At 41.8% G+C, this 26,429-nt stretch overlaps 3 protein-coding genes across 4 annotated transcripts in view; 2 read left to right on the top strand and 1 right to left on the bottom strand.

Moving 5' to 3' along the window:
• The window catches only part of LOC115835179 (striatin-like), a 173,181-nt gene that overhangs the window by 107,051 nt on the left and 39,701 nt on the right, over positions 1-26,429 (top strand). Inside the window, exon 5 of one of the 2 annotated variants that reach the window (XM_030813301.1) lies at positions 25,182-25,444. The exons of the other annotated variant lie outside the window; for it this stretch is intronic. The gene's annotated coding sequence lies outside the window, so the exon portion shown is untranslated. The remainder of the gene's footprint in view (positions 1-25,181; positions 25,445-26,429) is intronic. 2 annotated transcript variants of the gene reach the window in all.
• Positions 19,177-20,761, bottom strand: LOC115835059 (oleosin GRP-17-like). Its single transcript, XM_030812454.1, is given in 3 exon segments — positions 19,177-19,717; positions 19,855-20,344; positions 20,621-20,761. Coding segments are annotated over 3 exon segments (1,065 nt in total). The 5' UTR covers positions 20,655-20,761.
• The window catches only part of LOC115835058 (HEAT repeat-containing protein 5B-like), a 30,796-nt gene continuing 28,252 nt past the window's right edge, over positions 23,886-26,429 (top strand). The window contains 2 exon segments of the mRNA XM_030812453.1: positions 23,886-24,039; positions 25,182-25,514. Coding sequence (XP_030668313.1) covers positions 23,886-24,039; positions 25,182-25,514 — 487 coding nt within the window.

Here is a 26,429-nt window from a genome sequence, read left to right as displayed (position 1 = left end):
CCAGAGAGGACTAGCTAAAACAGGGTAAGATAAAAGCAGCTTTCCGTCACACACACCCACCAGTGTGTCATGTCAATTTACTGTTGCCATGGCAACTTCCATGAGTTACTGCCCCTCTGCATGGCAATGACTGAATGACCCAAAAGTTACTGCCTTCCATAGAAATTCCTGCATAAACTGTCCCTTAGTCTGCATGCAATTGAAAGTGGGTATAAATAACAGCAAAACTGCCTTAAACTGCTACTCTCAGCCTAGAGAGTAGCCCTGCTCTGCGGGAAGAGTCACAGAACTATAACACTGCTGCTTCAATAAAATTGTTTACTTCTACCTCTGGCTGGCTCTTGAATTCTTACCTGGGCAAAGCCAAGAACCATTGCAGGCTAAGCTCTATTTGGGGGCTCACCTGCCCAGCATCAGTTTTTAACATTTTCCTTGCTACCAGCACTATACTTAATATGAAAGATCCAGTTGATCTACATCCTTGTCAAGAGTTATATATACAAACACACATATATATATATATATTTTTTATATATATATATATTTATATATATATACTTACAGCATGGTGGTCATATTATAGCATCATAAGAGGTCATATATATATATAAAATATATATATACCTTTTTTAATATTAGCCATTATGTAGTGAATGAGTAGCGATTTCATTTCATGGTGATTTTGTTTTTCATTTCCTTATTTCGACTGGGTGGAACACTTTCCACGGGGAATTTGGATATGTTTCTTATGAAGTACACGTGAACGTCTTCTATTTATTTTTGATATGAAGTCTTTTGCCTGAAATGGCACACTAGACAATTTGGAAAAAAATCAGAGATATGGACTTTTTAAAATATATACTTGAAGACATAATGCTGACATGGCAGTGAAGAATTACAAACCCAGGTCACAAGGAAAATAATCACAAAGAGAAAGGGTCAGAGTTGAGGACTAAATGTTTCCTGGGATCATTTTCACATGTTTGCTTTCAGATGGCAGACACCCTGAGAAGAGTTTTAAACCAAAGTATAAATAGGGAGAGGGATGGGCAGGGGAGGACAGGATTAAAAGCCCTGCCAAAGAGAAGGAAGCATTGGTAATTACCCCAAGCCTTAAATTGTACTAATTAGCTAGTCTGTTATGAGGGTAAGCAGCAAATAGCTCACCTTTGGTAGGGGCTAAAAAATTCACTTTGAATCATCTCAATCCTTGATTCATTGGAGACGAACAATGAACTGAATCTTTGTGTCTGGTAAAAAGCAAACAGGAGGGAAATCACATCAATCTAAGCCTCAAATTACACCTGAAACTATTCATAATAAATAGATGGCATACCATTGGAAAACATCCAGGCCAAAGAAGAGATAACACAATATGACTAGAAATAAAGAAAAGGGATAAACATTAGTTATAAATGGACATAACGTTGCATGAATAGCAAATTTGTTAAAAGTGACTTTAATAACTCTTATTACAGTCAAGTAAAAAAAGACTGAGAACTTCAGCAGATACATTTTTAAGTATTACATGTGAAAAAGGAAAAGAATTCAATTTTTAGAACTGAAAAACACAATAGTGAAAATTTAGATAATATTTGATCTACTTTGAAGGCATACTAGAAAATGAAGTGTGAAATATAACAAGTCAGAATAAAGCATTCAGTTTGGTGCACAGAAGGACAAAAGAAATGAAAATTTAGAAATAATACAGTATAGAGATAAAAAGTAGAGAAAGTAGGATCCAATTCACACATAACAATATTAATTTTAAATGTAAATGGGCTAAATGCTCCAATTAAAAGACACAGACTGGCAAATTGGATAAGGAGCCAAGACCAATCAGTGTGCTGTATTCAGGAAACCCATCTCACATGCAGAGACACACATAGACTCAAAATAAAGGGATGGAGGAAGATCTACCAAGCAAATGGAAAACAAAAAAGGCCGGGGTTGCAATCCTAGTCTCTGATAAAATAGACTTTAAACCAACGAAGATCAAAAGAGACAAAGAAGGCCATTAATTAATGGTAAAGGGATCAATTCAACAAGAAGAGCTAACTATCCTAAATATATATGCACCCAATACAGGAGCACCGGATTCATAAAGCAAGTCTTGAGTGACCTACAAAGAGACTTAGACTCCACACAATAATAATGGGAGATTTTAACACCCCACTGTCAACATTAGACAGATCAACGAGACAGAAAGTTAACAAGGACACCCAGGAATTGAACTCAGCTCTGCACCAAGGACCTAATAGACATCTATAGAACTCTCCACCCCAAATGAGCAGAATATACATTTTATTCAGCACCACACCACACCCATTCCAAAATTGATCACATAGTTGGAAGCTCTCCTAAGCAAATGTAAAAGAACAGAAATTATAACAAACTGTCTCTCAGACCACTGTGCAATCAAACTAGAACTCAGGTTAAGAAACTCATTCAAAACCACTCAACTACATGGAAAATGAACAACCTATGCCAGAATGACTACTGGGTACATAACGAAATGAAGGCAGAAATAAAGATGCTCTTTGAAACCAAGGAGAACAAAGACACAACATACCAGAATCCTGGGACACATTCAAAGCAGTGTGTAGAAGGAAATTTATAGCACTAAATGCCCACAAGAGAAAGCAGAAAAGATCCAAAATTGACACCCTAACATCACAATTAAAAGAACTAGAGAAGCAAGAGCAAACACATTCAAAAGCTAGCAGAAGGCAAGAAGTAACTAAAATCAGAGCAGAACTGAAGGAAATAGAGACACAAAAAAACCTTCAAAAAATTATGAATCCAGGAGCTGGTTTTTTGAAAGATCAACAAAATTGATAGACAGCTAGCAAGACTAGTAAAGAAGAAAAGAGAGAAGAATCAAATAGATGCAATAAAAAATGATAAAGGGGATATCACCACTGATCCCACAGAAATACAATCTACCATCAGAGAATACTACAAACACCTCTATGCAAATAAACTAGAAAATCTAGAAGAAATGGATAAATTCCTCGACACATACACTCTCCCAAGACTAAACCAGGAAGAAGTTGAATCTCTGAATAGACTGATAACAGGCTCTGAAATTGTGGCAATACCAGAGATATGAGGAGGAATTGGTACCATTCCTTCTGAAACAATTCCAATCAATAGAAAAAGAGGGAATCTTCCTAACTCATTTTATGAGGCCAGCATCATCCTGATACCAAAGCCTGGCAGAGACACAACCAAAATAGAGAATTTTAGACCAATGTCCTTGATGACCACTGATGCAAAAATCCTCAATAAAATACTGGCAAACGAATCCAGCAGCACATCAAAAAGCTTATCACCATGATCAAGTGGGCTTCATCCCTGGGATGCAAGGCTGGTTCAACATACGCAAATCAAAATGTAATCCAGCAAAAAACAGAACCAAAGACAAAAACCTCATGATTATCTCAATAGATGCAGAAAAGGCCTTTGGCAAAATTCAACAACGCTTCATGCTAAAAACTCTCAACAAATTAGGTATGATGGACATATCTCAAAATCATAATTGCTACCTATGACAAACCCACAGCCAATATATACTGAATGGGCAAAAACTGGAAGCATTCCCTTTGAAAACTGGCACAAGACAGGGATGCCCTCTCACCACTCCTATTCAACATAGTGTTGGAAGTTCTGGCCAGGGCAATCAGGCAGGAGAAGAAAACAAAGAGTATTCAATTAGGAAAAGAGGAAGTCAAATTGTCCCTGTTTGCAGATGACATGATATATATCTAGAAAACCCCATTGTCTCAGCCCAAAATCTCCTTATCTGATAAACAACTTCAGCAAAGTCTCAGGATACAAAATCAATGTACAAAAATAACAAGTATTCTTGTACACCAATAACAGACAAACACAGAGCCAAATCATGAGGGAACTCCCATTCACAATTGCTTCAAAAAATCAAATACCTAGGAATCCAACTTACAAGGGACGAGAAAGACCTCTTCAAGGAGAACTACAAACCACTGCTCAATGAAATAAAAGAGGATACAAACAAATGGAAGAACATTCCATGCTCATGGGTTGGAAGAATCAATATATAAAAATGGCCATACTGCCCAAGGTAATTTATAGATTCAATGCCATCCCCATCAAGCTACCAATGACTTTCTTCACAGAATTGGAAAAAACTACTTAAAGTTCATATGGAACCAAAAAGGAGCCCGCATCACCAAGTAAATCCTAAGCCAAAAGAACAAAGCTGGAGGCATCACGCTACCTGACTTCAAACTATACTACAAGGCTACAGTAACCAAAACAGCATGGTATTGCTACCACAACAGAGACATAGATCAACGGAACAGAACAGAGCCCTCAGAAATAATGCCCATAACTACAACTATCTGATCTTTGACAAACCTGACAAAAACAAGCAATGGGGAATGGATTCCCTATTTAATAAATAGTGCTGGGAAAACTGGCTAGCCATATGTAGAAAGCTGAAACTGGATCCCTTCCTTACATCTTATACAAAAATTAATTCAAGATGGATGAAGACTTACATGTTAGAGCTAAAACCATAAAAACCCTAGAAGAAAACCTAGGCAATACCATTCAGGACATAGGCGTGGGCAAGGACTTCATGTCTAAAAGCCAAAAGCAATGGCAACAAAAGCCAAAATTGACAAATAGGATCTAATTAAACTAAAGAGCTTCTGCACAGCAAAAGAAACTACCATCAGAGTGAACAGGCAACCTACAAATGGGAGAAAATTTTCACAACCTACTCATCTGATAAAGGGCTAATATCCAGAATCTACAGTGAACTCAAACAAATTTACAAGAAAAAACCAAACAACCCCATCAAAAAGTGGGAAGGACATGAACAGACACTTCTCAAAAGAAGACATTTATGCAGCCAAAAAACACATGAAAAAATGCTCATCATCACTGGCCATCAGAGAAATGCAAATCAAAACCACAATGAGATACACCAGTTAGAATGGCGATCCTTAAAAAGTCAGGAAACAACAGGTGCTGGAGAGGATGTGGAGAAATAGGAACACTTTTACACTGTTGGTGGGACTGTAAACTAGTTCAACCATTGTGGAAGTCAGTGTGGCGATTCCTCAGGGATCTAGAACTAGAAATACCATTTGACCCAGCCATCCCATTACTGGGTATATACCCAAAGACTATAAATCATGCTGCTATAAAGACACATGCACACGTATGTTTAATGCGGCACTATTCACAATAGCAAAGACTTGGAACCAACCCAAATGTCCAACAACGATAGACTGGATTAAGAAAATGTGGCACATATACACCATGGAATGCTATGCAGATATAAAAAATGATGAGTTCATGTCCTTTGTAGGGACATGGATGAAACTGGAAACCATCATTCTCAGTAAACTATCGCAAGGACAAAAAACCAAACACCACATGTTCTCACTCATAGGTGGGAATTGAACAATGAGAACACATGGACACAGGAAGGGAACATCACACTCCGGGGACTGTTATGGGTGGGGTAGGGGGAGGGACAGCATTAGGAGATATACCTAATGCTAAATGACAAGTTAATGGGTGCAGCACCAACATGGCAGATGGATACATATGTAACAAACCTGCACATTGTGCACATGTACCCTAAAACTTAAAGTATAATAAAATAAAAAAAAAAAAAAGAAAAGTTTAGTGATGGAGACACCAATGCTGCATTCTACAACAAACAATGTAAAAACTTTAGAGATTGCTTCTGCTAACTTCCTACAGTTTACATTCCTCTCAGGTGGGAGAATTGTTGAGTTTTTTCTTAAGATAGAAAAGCAATTCAGATCATCTGAAATCTCCACAAGAAGGATAAGAAGCACAGCAGAAACTATTCTAGGCAGGAAGTCAATCCTTTCAACTGTCTGTGCTCCATAGAAACAATTGTCTGCACTGGGAGTCATATGAGGTAAAGACAACAGCCAGACCTCTGATCCTCTCATTTGTGATTTCAGAAGAAATTACCAGTCAACTGAGTAATTCACTGAGTAAAGTAAACATTTGGCACTGAAAGAGGTTAGACGGAAAGTATTTGTATCACCATATTCATGAAGCTGGAATATTTTCCATTACGGTATCACATCTGAATGGAAGATGTTAAAAGGTCTCTCATCTTGTAAATGGATATGAAAGAACATTTTCTGAAAAATGAAATTATTAACACACCTGCGAGATGGATGGAAGAGAAAAAAAAGAATAATCAGCTTGAGTTCTTCTCCTTGATAAGACAACTCACCAAACATAAGAGAAAAATACCAGTTTTAAAATATCACAGAAGAAGACCACTCTAGATTTTTTAAATTGCTGATAAATTTTAATTTGCCCCAAGTCGAAAATAAGAATATTGCTTGTGTTTTATGGCACATATGGCAAGTTTTGACAATGATAGATTCAGCAGTAAAATATACTCGTTAACAGCTGGAACTCATAAAAGCATAGCACAATGTGAAGATGAATTTGCTAAAATAAACCATCTGTTGAAAAATACTATTCTGCAAATTTACAAATAAAGTTTAAAGGTTATTTGTCTTATTTAATAGATGGTGAAAAAAATGAGATATTTGAAAAGTAGGTGCTACCTTAATAGTTCTTTATATTAGACAGTTGGTTACAGTAATGCACAGTAAGGTGCTACATACAAATATTGCTAATTTTCTGCATAACTATGTATTTAGCTTAAATTATTTGAAATTTTATAGTTAAAGCAACAAACGTATATTTAAATGTTTTGACACAAATTGCAATATACCTTTAAAAGCGTCTTACACTCTAAATATTATTGTCACATATTATTTGTCTTTTCTCTATAGGAAACTTTAAATTTTTCCCTTGAAGTTTTAATTATTTGAGTCTATAAAACAAACTGATAATGTACAAATTAACAGGAAAAAAGGTTTACAGATATAATTATTCACAAGTATGCACTTGGACTTTACCATATATATAAATATATATAACAATATTTGTATATTATAAATAGATATACAAATATATACTATATATATAAAAACTCCAGGAAAGGCAAGTAGTTAACACGTCTATGCTGTCTTGAGGTTCCAGAAACACAGAGCTGTAAGTTGGTAAATCAGGCTTTGTGGAAGACAGGTGACGACAAGGAAGAAAGAGGAGCTGGCAGGAGAGGTGGTCTTGTTACATGGATGAAACCTCCCAGGGAGCAGCCCTCTCTTGGGAGTATAGCTAGGAAATGGTTTCTAGAAATTTAACGTGCCAGACTCATTTAATCTTTCCTAAACCCAGACAAGGGAGTATCTCAGGGAAAGCCTGTCTGTTCAATGCCGATTTCTCTACAAAGGCAAATGTCCCAGCAAACACAGCTTTTCAGCTATTCTTGTAGAAGAAGCTATTTCCAGTCTTCCGAGTAGCCATCTTGAAATATGTCAAAAAGTGGCCAGGCGCACACCTGTAATCCCAGCACTTTGGGAGCTGAAGTGGGTAGATCACCTGAAGTCAGGAGTTCGAGACCAGCCTGACCAACATGGTGAAACCCCATCTCTACTAAATACAAAAAATTAGCCGCGTTGGTGGTGCATGGCCTGTAATCTCAGCTATTTGGGAGTCTGACTAGGAGAATTACCTGGACCCTGGGAGGCTGAGGTACAGTGAGCAATGATTGTGCCATGCACCCAGCCTGGGCATAAAAGCAAAACTCCATCTCAGAATAAAAAATGTATTTTAGGGGTAATATTTGAGTATCTTTACCTCCATATGTACAATAAATATTATTGTGATTTTTAATCTTTACTCTTCTGTGGAGAAACACAGGTGTGGATTTCTAGTGCAGCTGAAGATCACATGCTTATTTGACAATATTGCACTTGTGTGTGTGTGTGTGTGTGTAGCTACTCTTACATTTGTTCTCACTAATGATTAAATATTAACAATTAATTCAGTAAAAATGTCTGTTTTGCAATATTTCTCCATGTTTTATGTCTTAAATTAGTTTAATCATGCCTCTATAATGTGTACATTTTAACCTTTTACTATAGTTCTCAATCTTACTTTGGTTCCTGTATTTGAATTTATGCTAATAAAGTCCTACAGCTAGAAAGGATTATATAAACTTATCTACATTTTTACTAGTATTCTGGTGTCATTTTAAATTATGTAATTAAATCAAATTTTAATTTGGATTATTGTTATCTGGGTTAAGGATATAAATTTTCAATTTTCTTATAAATATTACTTAATTCTTTCTGAACCATGTATTGACTAATCTGCCCTTTATATGATGTGCATTTATAAGAGCTTGGGATTGATTCATTTGCAAAGACGAATGCTTGAGAAGTAGGTATTTAATCATAACATTTCAAAATCTACTGGATAACCTAGAATTGAAAAATAGCCTACAGGTTGAAAAATCCTGTAATGAAGAAAGAAAATAACTAATATACAGTGACAATATAAATATTATAAGTATTTATTTTATATTGCCCTGAAATTTGATAATACAAACATGTAATATCTACATATCATCCATATGTCAGGTCATAAAAAATCAATACATTCTTCCAAAATTTAGCATAACAGAAAATGCACTCTGTCTCCTTGATGGAATTATATTACAAATAAAGAAAATAAGCAGATAGTAGATGTAAGTAGATGTTTAAAAACAAAGAAAAATATTTGGTTTGGATAACATAAAAACTCAATTGACCATTCCAATATTTCAAGAACTTTGGCTGTCAAGTGGTGGAGAGTTTTCCTCAGGAGACATTTGGCAATGTCTAGGGTTATTGTGGGGATGTCAAGACTGGTGGAGGTGTGAAATTAGAGGTCAAACGAAACATCTAGCATTGCTAGGGCAGCCTCCCACAACAAAGAATCCTCTGGTCCTAAAGGTAAGTAGCACCAAGGTTGAGAAACCATAATCTAGAAAGTAAACACTATGTAGCTATTCCAAGTGCTCAGGAAAACACATCAATGCCCTCGAGGGGAAAAGTGTAAACATTTTAACTGCTGCACATGGTGACAGAAATCCATGTTGCTAATCTAAGTGGAAGAGGCTGAAGCAGAAAACGTCATTCAAAGAGTTTACTTGAGCCAAAATGAGGACAGCTGCCTGGAAGAAACAGACCGAGTATGCTTGGATATGAACTCCATTTGGAGCTTTGCAACAGGCAGGTTCTTAAAGGCAACAAAGGGACAAGAAGTGGGATGACGCAAAGAGGTTTGTCACAAATTCTCATTGGCTTATGGAAATAACATTTATTAGTGACTGGCTATGCACTGTTACACTATTATTGGGTGTGGATTATAGTGTCTGGTGTGGCATTATTGGTTAATTTATAGCTACTGTGGCAACAGCAAGCAGCCTAGATGAACACACAGCTCAAAGAGGAGCAGGACAGAACTGCTGTCTCATTTTCATATCTCTCTGGGCCTGATTCTTTAAAAGGACTTGCATTTCTCGCATGAAAGTTATTTTCTTTTCTCAATGTCAATAAATGAGAATAAATAGACATAAAATAGATCTTTTAGAGGATGAAGTAAATGGAATAAAAAACAAAACCCAGGCTGACCAGAAATAATAGAGGGAAGAAAAGGTTATAAATATATGGATATTTCAAGGTGATTTTAAGGTATCAGGAATCAGTTAAATGTTGGGGGATTTTGTCTGAGTATGGGCTAAAGGAGAATGTCCCTTTTGCCTTCTGAAGTTTCCCTGAAAATCACTAATAGGAGGCAAATAATAGTTGAAAAGGCATACAGGTTTCTGCAATGTGTGTACACTGGAGCCCTTAGAATGAAGACCCAGACACACGATGGGTGCAGAAGCTTATCTACCACATGAAGTTTACAGAAAGAATGGGGTCTTGGATCACAGGGGGAAAAAAAAGAAAGAAAAGGTTATGTGAGAAAAGGACCCTGGCTAGCAACAGTGGACTTATTACATAGGTGAAACCTCACTGGGAGCAATCCTCAGAAAGAACAGACAGAAAATGTTTCTTTCAGACCTTTGGAGACCTCAGACTCTCAGTTAACCTTTCCTAGATCCAGACAAGGGGGCAGACCTCAGAGAAAGCCTGGCTGCATCAGGGCAGATTCTCTACCGATGCAAATCTCCCCAAGACAGCTTTGCATCTACGTTTGCATTTCCAGCCCTTCTGAATAGCCATTTTGAAATATATCAAGGAATATATTTTGGGTAAATATATTGGTTTCCTTCATACAGCTATAAAACATACAGGAATAATTTTTGTCAATGTCTACTACAAATCCTATATAGCAGTAATTATAAAACCCACCGGATATTGAAGAAAATATGTAGAATACATCACTTACAAATATTGATACTAAAATGCCAAATAAAAGAAAATAACATCCAACAATATTTGAAACAGTAAGACAAGAAGTTAGCAAAAAATAAAACAAATGTCCACCTTGGGTATGAAAGTGTGATTCCAAATTTGGTAATCCAATAATATTAATAATCATATTGATTACCCCAAATAAAAAACAAATAGAGGATTCTCAGTACATGTTAAAATATATTTGTTAAAAGGTAATATTCATGTCTTTAAAGATTTTAAATGCCATAAAGTGTCTGATGTTCTATATGCAAACACGCATATGCCTATTAGAAGAAGAGAGGCCTGATTTTCATATGTTACTACATAGAGATAGAGAAGTGGATAGATTAATTTGCATATACATAGAGAAAGCATAAAATAGAAATTTACTATCATAATAAAGGAATTTAAATTCAACAATAAAATAATTCAAAATAAAATGTTAAATATTTTTAACAGTTACATTATTAATATTAGATAATATTTATAATAATTGTGAAAATATTCACTGCTAAAATAAGATAGAATGTCCAAACATCAGTACTAAAACTAGTATGAATATTTGCTTGTTTATACAAGGAAAATTGAAGCTCAACCTAAAATTATATAGGAAATATAAGAAATATTTTAAGGGAGCTCTTTAATAACACAAACATATATATATATATACACACACATATAACATGTATATACGTTATATGGGATAGATATAGATTTAACAGGTTATATCTATATTTGTACCTATCTATAACTACAGCTGTGTGTATCTACATTTCTATATATTTATTCAGTGATATAAATATAGACTGGAATAAATATAAAGGCACATCTGATTCTTGGATAAAAAGGATTTAGTATCATGAAGACAAATTCTTTCCAAATTCACCTATCAATTCCCAACAATATACAGTTTCATTAGTATAATTTAAAATTTTTAAATAAATTCCAAGATTGATTTAAAGGAATATACATGTATACCAGCAGTAAAGAAAGAAGCAAGAGTGCACTAAACTAACTTGCTATTAAAATACATTTTTAATCTTAGTAACTAAAACTGAGCAGTACTGATTTGGAATACTGGAATTTAGGTATATGGGATGTCAAAACCATAGAGCTCAAAGGAGACCCCTGTAAGCACGAGAGCTTAGGAGGTGCTTTAGAAGGCATTACCAAACCACGGGCAAAGTTACTTTAGTGTCTTAGTCTTACTAGGTTTGAAAAGCCAATAAGAGCAAAACAAAAGGACAGGGAGAGAATGTGAAGATACTGAAACATTTTACATAAAGTTGTATAAAACATACTTTAAAGAAAATATAAAGTTTAGCATATACATGAAATCAGCAGAACCAATAAATAAATAAGTAGGCATTGTAAAATAGCAAGAGAAAATTTAAATGGATTTCTAAAAAATATTGACACCTACGATTTTTAAAATATGTTTAAGAAATCCCGTATTTCACAGGGTAGCCTTTCACAACATAGATATATTAGGACATAAAAGTCCTTCTGCTTTTAATTTACTAGGGTTTATAGGGCTAAAAATATCTTCTACCCTTGTCTTTTGTCCGAAGTTGCAAAAAATTTTCATAAGCATGTAATTCTGAATGCCTGATGGACTGACATATATAATATGCTGCTAGTATTAAAATATGTGACGGAAAACGCATCCAATCTTCTCACTGTTTACATCAATTATAGGTTTCTCCTATTTACCTCAAGCACGTATGGAGCGAATTCTTACATTTTAATATTGCCATGGCATTCACATTGAACGTAAGTTGAACTCTCTCATATGGTAGCTGGGTTCAGATTCCCTTGACAATTTCCAGTTGTAACCCTCACAGTTCCTCAGTGGGGCTGGCCCAGATATTGACCCTACACAGTTGCCTCCCCTGGTGACTACCCGCTATAGAACCGTCGGATACAACCTACCTGACTCACCCCACAGACCTCACAGCCCACATGGACAGCCCCCACACGCCAGAGTGACCTGCTCAGTTGCAGCGGGAGCCAAGAAATGTGACTGCTGGCACTCACCCCACCGGCTAGAGCCCCGTGGAAAACTTATTTGGGTAATGTTCTGGGCCCAGTAAAGGCTGGAGTCCCACAGACCCTTTTCTCTCTCTTGCTCCCCACTCATCTTCCCCATTTTGTTCAGCCCTATGAGGTGTGCTACTGTATTAGTCCATTTTCACATGCCGGTAAAGACATGCCCAAGACTGGGTAATTTCCAGAAGAAAGAGGTTTAATAGACGCACAGTTCCACGTGGCTGGGTAGGCCTCCCAATCATAGTGGAAAGTGAAAGGCACGTCTCACATGGCAGCAGACGAGACTGTGCAGTGAAACCCCCCTTTATAAAACCATCAGATCTTGTGAGACTTATTCACTATCAGAAGAACAGCACGGGAAAGACCTGCCCCATGATTCAATTACCTCCCACCTTTTCCCTCCCACAACATGCGGGAATTCAAGATGAGATTTGGCTGGGGACACAGCTAAACCCTCTTCTCAGCTACCCTCTTCTCTCTGGATCTGTGAGTAATAAAACTACTTCTGTGACTTCCCATGTTTCATCCTGTGGCCTCCATGTGTCTGATCTGACCTACACTGGAACCTAACTCTCCTCCTGGCCAGGGTCTCTGAGAGTGTCTCTTGTCAGAAATACACAGGACACAGGTCAGGCAACAGCCACCAAGGATCTCCTAGTCTCAGCAGATGTTCTGTGAGAGGGAGACCTGGTCGTGGGATGCACACCTGGCCACTGCAGGGGTAAGGAAGTCTCCTGTGAAAGGCACATGTTAGGCATCCACAAACCCCTGCCCAGAACCCCAGAAAGGCAAGGCTCCAATTGACAGCCACTCTCCAGAGACAAACCTCAAGCCCTAACTGGAGGAAAATAAAACAATGTAAAAATTTGAATTTATCTTACTATTTCAATGATCCAGTAAAGACATTCTATGCCTGTACACCACATATTTTCTTCGATTGTTGATACATTTCAGATAGAATTTTATGTCTGGCTTTCACTTTAGCCTGGTCCCTAACTCAAGCATAAGGTAAAGATTTTCCATGGGTTCTTTCCTGGTACTACTACCTGCCAGTGTGGGGTCATGTCCTAGTCTATCTTGAGGGAACCCCCCTATTCATTATTGTGAGAGTTAGGCTGTTAAGTCTTGATTTCCCTGGACAACTTCATTGCATGACTTTTAATATGATTTTTAAATATACCCTTTACTGGACAATAAATTATATAGTTATCTGAGTAAGAGATATGGTCAGGAAGAGGCATTGCCTCATTCAGCTTTTCTGTTTGGTGAACTCGCATATGTTCTCCTCACCCACCAGTCACCTCTAAACCATATTGTTCCAAGACAACAAACAGAACTCGAGTGTGTATCTTTCACCACTGGATTTGTCTTTGCTCCATAAAGCTTAATGCTTAATAGGGTTTCTGTTAGCATTTTCTCTATTTATTTTTCCCTTAAAATATCACAGGCCTTCTTAATATGGAATTACGGGTGATTTCCTTCAATCTGCATCATATCAAGTTCATGTTTATGGAAAGTAAAACGTATGTTTAAAATATCAGTAACGATGTTTTCCCCTCCCTTTTAGCACATGTGCTTGTGAGAGTCACTGTAATACAATTCTAGTCTCATGCTTTGATCATTCCTAAGATGAAAATAACATTTTTAGATAAAATAACTGAGCTTTATGAGGTCTTTAGTATATGATGTGATAGAATATCAGAAGACATACTTTTCTCTAGTTTTTCATGCAATCTATCATTGTTTCATCTTTACTCCTACCAGAGTAATTTTCCAAAATAGATATCTTGTCATTCTTCCTGTTATCAGTAAATAAGTGAAACAAAAAGCTAGATTATATAATTTATCTAGAACAAGAAAGTATAATTGAATCTATATTCATTAAGGAGACTAACCAGTCAATTACAGAGATAGGCATTTTACATTTTGAAGATCACATGGACCCGTTGTCAGATATATTATTATTTATGTCTATATGGACATCACCTGTGCATATTTACATAGAAATCAATGAGAGCTGATTTTTATTTTCATTATATATATATTTTTGATATAGGGTCTTGCTTTGTTGCCCAGGCTGGAGTGCAGTGGTGCAATCACTGCTCACTGTAGCCTCAACCTCCCAAGCTCAAGCAATCCTTCCACCTTGGCCTCCCAAATAGCTAGGACAACAGGTGCACATCACCATGCCCATCTTTTTTTTTTTATCTTTTGATAGAGACTGGGTCTTGCTATGTTGCCCAGGTTGCTCTTCAACTCCTGGGCTCAAAGAATCCTCTCATTTCAGCCTCCTAAACTGCTGCTATTACAAGCATGAGCCACCATATGGGCTGGAAGCTGATTTTTAAAATACTGAGATCATATAGGTGACAGCACCTGAAAAATAGACAACACCAAGCTTTATGTTCAAAGGTGTGAGGGTATCAATCTCGCTGTGGCTATTGGGGAGGAAAAAAATGAGTAAAACCAGTGAGTTAAAGCTGTTGCTTTAAACTTTGGCTTTAATTTAACAAATGTTCTCTGGGGCGACCGTATATATGTAACCATGCTGTGCCCATTCACAGATGCAGTAGAGGGAAGAATTTCTCAAAGACAACTGTTCTAAGATTGAAATTAAACCATACTGGGTTTGAAAAGAGAAAGTCCAGGAATTATCAAATATTTTAGATATCAGATAAAAGAGAATGCCAGATATGCGATGATAATCAGCAATGGTTGTTAACACAATACATCAAATTAGTATTTGAATTAGCTTTTGAATTACAAGGACAAATGGATCAAGTCTTGACTCTTTAGTAGATTAATCTTATTATGCTGAGACGTCTTTTCCCCTGTTTTTTCCGCAAGGAGATTAGAAATTTGCAAACCTCAGCTGCTCTCATTTTATGCTCTCACCAAGCCAAAAGCTGAAGTTCATCAATCAATGTGTCTAAGTGTTCACTAGTTATATACCATTTTGTAGTTTAAGCTATCTTTCCAACTTCCTAAATCATCACCTTCATTTGTTCTTGTTTTTTTCCACTATCACTTCTTTATTGACCATATAAAGAATATAAGATCTTATTTTGTTATTGTTCATTTTAGTCTAATTTCATCAAAATATAACAATCCTTTAATTTCATTTTAATTTCAAAGATTAAATTAAACCTACATATAAATGAGTGTAAGATTTGCATTTGCATTATTTTAGCATCAATTTGCTATCCTCCCTCATACACATAGCATCAATTTGCTATCCTCCTCATACACATTTCCATGTACGTGATTTCAAACATCCAAGTGCAGTATTAAAAGCAGTTGTAAATTATGGTTCTCATTTTCATGATACAATTACTATATAAACTTCCTCTTGCTGCTGTAACCAATTACCATAAACTTCATATCTTACTATAAAGTGACTGTTAATCCTACAGTTCTGGAGTTCAGAAGCCTTAAATGAGACTCACAGGGCTAACATCAAGTTTTGGGCAGGGCTGCAGTCTTTCTGAGGGCTATGTGGCAGAATCTACGTACTTGATTTTTTTCAGCATCCAGAGGCCAACTTTTTTCCTTGGAACATGACCTCATTCTTATATCTTTTTTCTTTTTTTTGAGATGGAGTCTCCTTCTGACACCCAGGCTGGAGTGCAGTGGCACGATCTCAGCTCACTGCAACCTCTGCCTCCCAGGTTCAAGCGATTCTCCTGCCTCAGCTTCCTGAGAAGCTTGGACGAAAGGCACGTGCCACCATGCCCAGCTAATTTTTTGTATTTTTACTAGGGATGGGGTTTCACCATGTTAGCCAGGATGGTCTTGATCTCCTGACCTCGTGATCCACCCACCCCGGCGTCCCAAAGTGCTGGGATTAGTCATGAGCCACCGTGCTGGGTCCTCATTCTTTTATCTTAAAAGTCAGTGATGTTGAGTAATTTCTCATGCCACCACCTCCATGGTTGTCTTTCTTCTGCCTTCTTCTTTCACTTATAAGGAAGCTCGTGATTTCATTGATCCCACCCATTTAAGATAATGTCTCCATCATTTTATTGCAACCTAATTTCACTTGAAATCTGATTTCCCACTGCCATGCAACCTAACATATTTGTATGTTAGACTCTGGGAATTAGGACATGAACATTTTTGGGAGGCCATTATTTTGTCTACAGCAGACATAATCTATTTACCTGCAGATTAAAGTGTTCTTTATTTTTCTACCTCCCTCTCTTAATTTTTTTTAAATAATATGAATTTTAGTAAAGAGAAAGACAGAAAAGAAAGAAAAAAGAAGGAAGGAAAGAAGGAAGGAAGGAAAGTAGAAAGAAAAGAAGGAGGAAATGAGAGAAGGAAGGAAGGGAGGGAGGGAGGAAGGGAGAAAAGCAGGAAGGGAGAAAAAAGAAAGCAAGAACACAAGAAAGAAAGAAAGAAAGAAAGAAAGAAAGAAAGAAAAGAAAAATGAAAAACAAAGAAAGAAAGAAGGAAAGGAAGGAGGAAGGGAGGAAGGAAAGGAGGAAGAGAGAATGGTAAAAGGGAGGAAGGCAAAGAAACAAAGAAAATGAGGAGAAGGAAGGAAGGAAGGAAAAAGGAGAAAAGGAAGGGACGGAGGAAGGAAGAAAAGAAGGGAGGGAGGAAGGGAGAAAAAAGGAAAGAAAGCAAGAAAGTGAGAGAGAATAAGAGAAAAGAAGGAAGAAAAGAAGGGAGGGAGAAAGGAAGGGAGGGAGGAGGGAAGGAAGAATAAGAGGAAAGAAAGAAGGAAGGAAAGAAGGAAGGAAGGAGAAAAAAGAAGAGAAAAGAAAAAAGAAAAAGAGGAAAAGAAGAAAGGAAGGAAGAAGGGAAGGGAAGGGAAGAGAAAGGAAGATGGAAAGAAGGAAGGAAGACCGCAAATATTAGAAATTCTGGGTTTGTTAGCGAATACGCCATACTGTTTTTTTTTTTTCACTTGAAAGGAAAGAGTATCTGCCATTGACGATTGGATGTCCTGGTGATATTGCTGTTCTTATCTTCCATATGATTACTGAGTTTGTGCCTAGTCTGTCCACTACTAAGACAAAAGTGTTGAAGTCTGCAAATATAATTTTGGATTTTTCTAGTTCACCTTTGATTTCTTTCATGTTTTACCTCATGTATTTGGAGGTTCTGTCATTAGCTGCATACCCTAATTAGTAGGATGTTTACATCTTCTTGAGAATTGATTATTATATATTCTCATCTCTGATACTTTTTCTTGTTCTGAACTCTGTTGCGTCTAGTATCAATGTAGTCCTTCCACAGCTTTTAGTGTTTCCTTGATATGGCTTTCTCCATATCTTGATTATAACCTATTGATGTCTCTATATATTTGGAGCAAGATATAAAATTTAGAGTTGATTTTTTAAAGATTTTTTGAAGATGTAATTCGTATTTAGTTTTGTTCTATTTGACATTCTCTGAGTTTCCTATATCTGAAGTTTGATTTTCTGTCACTTCTTTTAGAATATTTTTGGCAGTTATTTTCAAAAATATTTCTTTTGCTCCATTATTTTTCCTCTCTTGTTTTTGGGATTTCAATTATAACTAGGGTGGGTAATCTCATCTCAGTCTTATGCAGGTGCTTTTTCTCAGGGTCTCAGGAATGCAGCCTTCTCACACTTCTGTTCTTTTCCTGGCTGTGTTGCTGAGCTCAGTGATATTCCTCCTTCACCTTCAAGAGTTTTTCCTGTTTTCATACTCCCAGCATCAGGAGCATTCTAAGTGTGGCAGTTTTTGTTGCCTTCCCCTACATATTAAGTGGAATATCTTGGTCTATTTGGACTCTTACAACAAAATAACATCAACTGGGTGACTAAAAAACAACAGATACTTTTTTCACACTTCTTGAGGCTGTAAGATCTCCGGTCAAGATGCTCACACATTCAGTGTTGATGAGAGCCGATTTCATGGTTCCTAGATGGTGCCTTCTTTCTATGCCCTCACATAGTGGAAGGCACACAAGAACTCCATTGAGCTTCTTTTATAAAGGCACTAATCCCATTCGTAAGGGCTCGGCCCCCAAGACCTGGTCACCTCCCAAGTGTTCTGCTCTCCCTGATCTGTATCATATACAGACTGTCTTGGATTCCTTACTGATTGCTTGAGAGATCACAGTGGGTTTGTGCGGAAAAAGTTTTCAAGGTGATGGATCTTTCCCAACTTCTGCAGCTGTCAGCGGTCTCCCAATCTGACCAGCCCCACTTTGTCTTTAGGAATTTATTGATTATTCCAGCTTTACTTGTCATAGTGGTGTCTATTTGCATCAGTCCTATGTAAGTGCATCTGTCCTCTTTCTCCTTGCAGGTGCTTGTTTTCCCTCACATTTTGACTCAGTTCTTGGCAACCTGGTTGCTATAAAAATAAAGTCATGACTTTGAAGTTAGTTTGGTTCTTTCATTGTTGTAAGGTTAGAAGCCCTATTCCATCCCAGCTCTTCAAAACCCAGAATTTGGGGGGGGGGGTTGAAATTTTAGGCTTTCTCTATGAATTGTAGTTTTATCTTATTTGAGTTACAATTTGCATTTTCATAATGATTAATGAGACTAAGCTTTTTTTGTGTAGTTGACTGTACCTTTGGATTTTTTTCCCAGATCCCTTTTCATTTATTTTCTTTATGATTTGAGAAAATGTAGTTTACATATTGCAGCTTGATTTTTTACTCAGTTAACGGCATGCTTAATGGAGAGAAAAAATATTAACTATATTTCCCTTTTTATTACTGCGAGTTTTTCTTTTTTAAGGAAATATTTCATTATGTGCAGAGGCTTTTTCCCCCACCGCCGCGGCTTTTTGTGGCCTTTTACCGCCGCCGCGTTTTTGCCCGTCGTCGCGGCTTTTTGCCCCGGCCGCCTCGGCTTTTTGCTCCCCGCCGCCGCGGCTTTTTACGCCCATCGCCGCAGCTTTTGCCGCCACAGCTTTTTGCCCCCTCCGCCGCGGATTTTTGCCGCAGCCGCCGTGTCTTTTTGCGGCTTTTTGTCCCCGCCGCCGCGGCTTTTTGGCGCCCTGTCTTTTTGCGGCTTTTTTCCCCCGCCGCCGTGGCTTTTTGCCCCCACCGCCGCCGCTTTTCGCGGGTTTTTACACCCACGCTGCCGCGGCTTGTCCCCCACCGCTGCGGCTTTTTGTCCCCGCCGCCGCCGCTTTTCCCGGCTTTTTGCACCCCGCCGCCGCGGCATTTTGTCCCCCGCCGCCGCCCTTTTTCGCCCCCGCTGCCGCCGTTTTTCCCGGCTTTCTGCCCCCGCCTCCGCGGCTTTTTGTCCCCGCCGCTTCCCCCCCCCCCCGCCTCCGCGGCTTTTTCCCCGCCGCTCCCCCCCCCCCGCCTCCGCGGCTTTTTATCCCCGCCGCTTCCCCCCCCCCCGCCGCCTCCGCGGCTTTTTATCCCGCCGCTCCCCCCCCCCCCGCCTCCGCGGCTTTTATCCCCGCCGCTCCCCCCCCCCCCGCCTCCGCGGCTTTTATCCCCGCCGCCCCCCCCCCCCCCCGCCTCCGCGGCTTTTTGCCGCCGCCGCCGCTTTTCGCGGGTTTTTGCCCCCCGCCGCCGCGGCTTTTTGCAGTCGCGGCTTTTTGCAGTCGCGGCTTTTTGTCCCCGCCGCCACGGCTCTGAGGGTGGGAGCGGCAGACTGGGCTGCCAGCTCTACCGGCCTCCTGGCTGGAGCAGCGGCAAGGGGCACTCCTGGTCCGGCTCTCCCGGCTCGGGGGTTTCTTGCTAAGGCGCCCGCGCCCCGGGCTCCCTGCCTCGGCTGCCGCGACCTGCATAGAGCGGCGCTGTGCGCCGCGGCGATGGGAGAGAAGAAGGAGGCGGTGGCGGGGTGATGCGGCAGCCGCGGAGGGAGGCGCAGGGGCCGCGCGGCCAGCCGGGCGCTGCAGCAGTGCCGGCAGCTCCAGAAGCTCATCGGCATCTCCATCGGCAGCCTGCTCGGGCTGCGCACCAAGTGCGCTGTGTCCAAAGACCTCAGCCAGCAGGAGCTATGGACAGTGGAGGTAAGGGGGTCGGGGACCCGGGCTGGGCTCGAGGAGTGGCCCGGACACCTTCCTCTGGGCCCCAATTCACTCCTGGCCGAGTTTCATTCTTGAGCCCGAGTCGCACCCTTGGAGGCTTCCCCTCTCCTGTACTCACTGATGAGGCAGCCGGAGGACCCGGGACCAGCCCTCACCTTGGGCAGGATTTGTGGGGCGGGTGCGTGGTGGGAACTTGTATGGAGGCTCGAGGGGCCCGTGGGCGGGGTGGGCTGCGCGCGGACATCCCCTTACCCCCCGAATTTCCATCTGGTCCAGCCCTCTCATCTTGTAGGTGAGGAAACCGAAGGCCTGAGGGAGAACTGACTTGCCAGGAACCCCTGTTAAGGAGAATTACCAAAGAGTGGTTATTAAAGGAGCACTGAGTTGGGAGTCAGACCTGGAGTCCCATACCCTTGGTTAAGACATTATACCACCTTGAGTCTGGCCTGTTGGCTGAGGGTCAGCCACTCCATCCTCCTCTGATTGTGGGGTCTTGACCTCAAGGGGTTTCCTGCAGGAAGAAGCAAATGGGTTTAAACTAATCCAGGACCATAGTGGGCTCTGTGGTCTTCATGCATGCATCCTTCTCAGCCTTCGTTGGTGCTCGCTGCCCTTTCAAAACCTCCTCTGGCCTTGGCAGCACCGTGTTCTGGCCCCGCCCTGCTCTCTGTTCACATGTCTGTTTCTTTGGCTTCTCTCCCGACGTCTGTCCCGTGGGCTAGGTGTCCTCAGGTTGCCTTGACCAGCTTCTCCCACTGCGCCCGGCTCTCACTGCATGACTCGTCACCCTGGGCATCAATGGCTGTGTATATGTAATGGGTTCCAAAACTCATCTACAGCTGGTCCCTTTACTCTTGCGCTTCCATTCTCTACGACCCTCCATTGGAAAGCTCCCCTTGGGTTCTGCAGGCTCATCTCTCCTATCCCCAACTGCCCTCCTCCTCCATGCTACTTGTTTCCTGTATTAGGAAAAGGGACCGTCCTGCTCCAGACTGGCAGGAATTATAAGTTTGGTGTCTTTGTTGTACTACATCAGGCACAGACCTGCTGCTCATGCCTCCTGGGCAGTGGTGCCCCTTCCCGGGACTGCCTGCCTGTGTCAGCCTCCATTGTCTCTCCTGGCGGTGACCACAGCAGCCTCCTGGGTCCATGCTCATTCTCCACTTTTGTTTACAGGGAGCTCTAGCAGATGGGGTCTCCTTGTCCTCTGGCTTGTCTGACCCCTTACTTGACGTGGTCTCGTTCCATTCCTTGTGTGCCCGCCTAAGCATGTCTCGCTCTGCTGACAGATCCCACAGGGTCCAGTTCCTCCTAGTGCAGGCATGCACAAGAGCCTGGTGAGTTAATGAATGAAACATCCAGTTTGCCTCTTCTGTGCAATTCTGAACTGCTGTCGTTTGCTAAAATTCTCTTAACAGGGTCATTTTCATGTTTTCCTCTCGCTCTCTCCTACCCACCCCCCTACTGGCTACTTCCTTCCCTAAGAAACTTCTCCATCTGCACATCCCACTGCCCCACTGCCCCACTGCCCCACTCCTCAGTGCAGGACTGGTGTCTCCTGCACCCCAGTCCCCCAGCACTCATCCTGTGTGACACCCTCCACATTGCGTGGAAATTACCTGTTGACTTTTCAGTTGTCTTACGAGGCTCAGCCTGAGAACAGTGACTTTATCTTTTCCTGTTTGACTCCCTGGCATTTTTATACATTTTCTGGCTCACATGGGTACTTAATAATTGTTGAATGAATGTGTATTAATTCTAACAGTCTTACTGGTTTGTAGAAAAAACAACAAGAAACTATTAGAAATACATTGAAGGCATTACAAAGTTTTTTTTTTTTTAGTAGGTATTGATTTTAATAGAACGTTAAACGTTCTAGAACTGTGCACATCCAGCTCTAGCAGTAGTTGCTTTCACTGAAGCCGGTTACTCATGGACAAGTTCAGTGTCTGAGGGCAGAACTGCCACGGCAGGGCCATGGAGGAGCGTGGCCACTGTCACCCATTTGGGGGTCTGGCCAGGGTCTTCCTTAGGTCGGATGGGAAGGAGTAACATACAGTTAGGAGGGCTTTGCCACAGTCTGAAGCTCGTGTCTTTAGTAAGTGCGTCATTTTCCTTTAACTCTCATTTTCCTGCATCTGAAATTTATGTGAATTAGTTGTGTTATGCATATTCATATATCATTCAAAAAGGTGATTATATGAATCACTTTATATTGATTAATTTTAAAAGTGGGTCACCCTATGGCAAACGTTTCTACTTGGTAGATTGTAAAAGAGAAACAAATCAGAGCCATGGTTGCTTTTTCCAGCCTGGCCAGGTTTCTGCATCTGTGAGGTAGGCTCTGCCATTCTCCCCGGGGCTCACCCTGCTTCCATCTAATGCCAGCCCTCCACTTACGTGCCTGTCCTGTCTCCCACTCTGCACAGAGTCATCATTCTGAGGGGTCCCCCGGGGCCTTTCTCCTCAGCTGTGCCAGTTTCTGCTCTCCTAGGGGGACTGCATCACAGTTGTCTAAGTGGGAGGAGAGGGTGGCTTGGACCAGGCCAGTTAGGCTCGAGGTGCCCCCAGACATCTACATGGAGATGTCAGATAGGCAGTTCAGGGAAGTGGTCAGGGCCAGAAATGTACATTTGGGGATGACTGTGTGTCTGTGGTATTTCTAGCCATGAGACTGAATTCAGTCATTAGGGAGGAGTGAGATGGGAAGTACCCCTTCCAATATTTGGAGAAATTAGAGGCAGCTGGCCTAGGAGATGGGGACGGAGCAGGCAGCGAGATGGGAGGACAGAGGCCAGGTACCTCAAAAGTCAGGAGAAAGGCAGCTCCCTCCAAGAGCCCTGATTAGGTGGGCTGCTGGTGTGGTCAGTTGAATAAGAGGAAGGCTGAGAGTGACTGTCGCATCTTTCCCCACAGCCGGTGTGAACTGCTGCAAACATTGTCAGGTTATGGGATTCCTCGCTCAGTGCCCTCCCCTGACTTCCCTCCACGGCCCATGGGTGTACACTCCACAGGCCGCCTGTCTGTCCCTGGCCACCTTGCTCTTGTTTTCTGGGACGTCTCACATCCTGGCATGTGCAGGGTGGCTCTGTGCTCACCTCTGCTGGTCAGCTTTCCTTGAGCAGTTTGTAAGGAAAGCAGAAGTCTTCCTGCTGTGCTTGGCATTGGGGCCTGTTCCTTGTGTTACTGCTGTGCTCTGTTGTATTTCAAAACTCCCGATGATTTCAGATAGGGGGCTACTCGATGTGGTCAGCAAGTATAGGATTTGAGTCTGCTAACGTCCACTAAGCCAGCTTTCCTAAGCCAGCTGGAGCCCTGGCCGCCCCTGGGTTGCCCTGGTGACCTAATCATTGTGTACAACAGTGCTTAAAACAAAAATGCTACGTAAACGGTGACTGCTGCCATTTAGAAATAAACAGCTGTGAGGTGCTCAGATTGTGGGGAAATGACCAGACTCCACAGGACCATAATGAAGTGACTCAGGGCTCAGGAAAATAGTGAAGGAAGCCAGAAGAGATGGCAGCAGAGAGAGGGGTGCTGTGGGGAACCATCGCCACAGTTGGCTCTTCCCCTGGGGAAGAGCTTAGGAGAGCTTGGCTCGGAGCACAAGACAGATTTGTTAGTGTCCCCGTGAACGTCTCTAGTGTTACCGGTTGTCTGAACGCTTGGGGTCAGTGGGGTTTCTTCATGAGCTGTTCTGTGGAGATAGTAGTCCTTTCTAAACTCTGTGGAGTTGGGAGTGTCTGCACCTCCTAGCAGAGTGTTGAGCACGGGGCACATTAAAGACCTGGGAGTCACGTTTCCCAAATGCATCTGACTGCAGACATCCCTCGTCCTCCGTCTTTAGTGGGACAGCCGTTGATGTCTTGTGAGACAGTGTGAGGGGCAGAGCAGCAGGGCTAGAAAAGTGGCTGAGGCCAGCCGTGACACATTCGGTGTCCCGTGTGTATGCTGCTCCTGTGCTGTTTGTGTGGGAGGTGGCATATGTTGCAGCCGGAAGTATACAGTAGGCTCTCTGGATCAGATTGTGTGGGTTCAGACTGGTCTCTGCCTCCTGTGGCCTTGAGCATGTCACTTACTTTCTCTGTGCCTCAGTTTCTCATTTGTAATGTGCGGATGGTAGTCCTCATTTGAGGGAACTGCAGTGGCAAGATTAAGTAGCATGGTTCATGTCAAGAGTTTGATGCTGCCTGGTCCAAAAATGGATAAAGGCTGATTGCTGCTGCTGCTGTGTCGCCATGGTTACAGTGGTACCACGCCTGCCTGGCTCCCTCTTCTGTAAAGACCCTGGGTGTTCAGCCTCTGCTATCACTTCCTATTTTCCTGTCAGAAAGAGGATGCTGGGCTCCCTCCCTGGGCTGATGCTGGCCGTGCCCATGTGCTGTCTCCGCTGGTGTCACCAGGCACTACATGGTCCTAGCCTGTGCTGGTTTCCCCTCAGCCCCATTAACACCCTCAGGGCTCCCATGTCTACCTTCTTACTGCTGTTAAGTTAGGACAATCGTCCTTAGAGGTCACAGTGGTGGAGGTCACGAAATGATTTCAGTTGTCTGTGTTCACAGAGTAGTCTGAGATGCTACAGTTAGTTGCCTTTGTAAGTACCGAAGACAGTAGAATTATTGAAAAGCCTAGAGCCTTTTCGTGTTGTTAGTTGCTCGTTTAATCAATCAATCAATTATGTTTTTGAGACTTGGTCTCCCTGCGTTGCCCAGGCTTGAGTACAGTGGCACAGTCATAGTTCACTGCAGCCTTGAACTCCTTCCTTTGGGTCTTGTGTGTGGCACTCACCTGGTCATCCCCTTCCTGTCTTAGATAACATCCCTGAGGACCTCAGAGACCCTTTCTACGTTGACCAGTATGAGCAGGAGCACATTAAACCGCCTGTTATCAAGCTTCTCCTGTCCAGCAAGCTGTACTGCCGTGTCTGCAGCCTCATCCTGAAAGGGGACCAGGTGGCCGCCTTACAGGGACACCAGTCTGTCATCCAGGCCCTGTCCCGGAAAGGGATCTATGTGATGGAGAGTGATGACACCCCTGTGACAGAGTCCGACCTCAGTCGCGTACCCATAAAAATGGTGAGTGGTCTGCGGTGGCCACCCCCAGGGGCCATCCTCTGGAGCCGCGGGCTCTCGTGTGGTGCACCTGGTGCATGGGTGGTGTGAACACGGTGTGCAGCGAGGTGGTGGAGACCCGTGCTTTTGCACACTGGTGTTCCTTAGGAAACTGCATATCTTTTAAAGCACATGACTGTTGTGGAGAATGGGGAAAAGAGAGCTTTCGTTGAGCTCTTTTTCTCATTGGGAATGCTCTGTGAATGCTGAGATTGGAGTGAGGCCTGTTAATAAAAATACTTGAGGCAGACTTTTTATAGATGAGAACTGTAATTGTTGCACCCATTCTGTTAGGTTGTTTCATGCATACTTTGTGCTAAAATAACAGTCTGCCTTTTTTTCCCCCAAGCATCCCACCCCCATCTTTCTCTGAAGGCTTGCTGCTGGTGTGCCTTTTCCAGAGCGTTCTGGGTCAGGGCCATTCTCTGCACTGCCTTTGTTTGGTTGCTCCCATGGCGTTCCTGGTGAGACTGCGGGTGCCGCGCGGTGGCTGAAGAGAGTGTTACTCCTGTATGAGGAAGCTGCACTAAGGCGTGGTGCAGCTGTAGCAGGTAGAGCTCTGGACTAGGAGCCAGAGCCCTTTGGTGGGCAGTTGGCCTGGGGCAGGTCTCCTGTCTGCCTTCCCACAACCACGACGTGGGAGTCGCACTGCCTTTCCTGGGAGTCCCACAGGGCTGTTGAGGAAATAAGAAATAACAGTGCACTGTGGGCCACAGGGCTGGCCTGCCTGCCTGAGAACGGACTCCTGGTTCCTAACGGTCTTGAGGCTTGGCCAGAAATGCCAGGCTTGAAATAGTGATGGTGAGGGGGAGGCAGGTCTCAAATCTGAGTATCTCTTCAGACAGAAAGGGCGAGGGATGAAGAAATTAGGCCAGGATTCTGAGTATGAGCAGGTTCCCTGCATCAGAACCTGGTAAGAGGGGTGGGTTTGAGGGATTATAGCTGCTGC

Source organism: Nomascus leucogenys, chromosome 5 (assembly GCF_006542625.1).
Source record: "Nomascus leucogenys isolate Asia chromosome 5, Asia_NLE_v1, whole genome shotgun sequence".
NCBI classification, from domain to species: domain Eukaryota; kingdom Metazoa; phylum Chordata; class Mammalia; order Primates; family Hylobatidae; genus Nomascus; species Nomascus leucogenys.
Note: the sequence above shows the minus strand (reverse complement) of the source record. Positions and strands in the feature narration are given on the sequence as shown.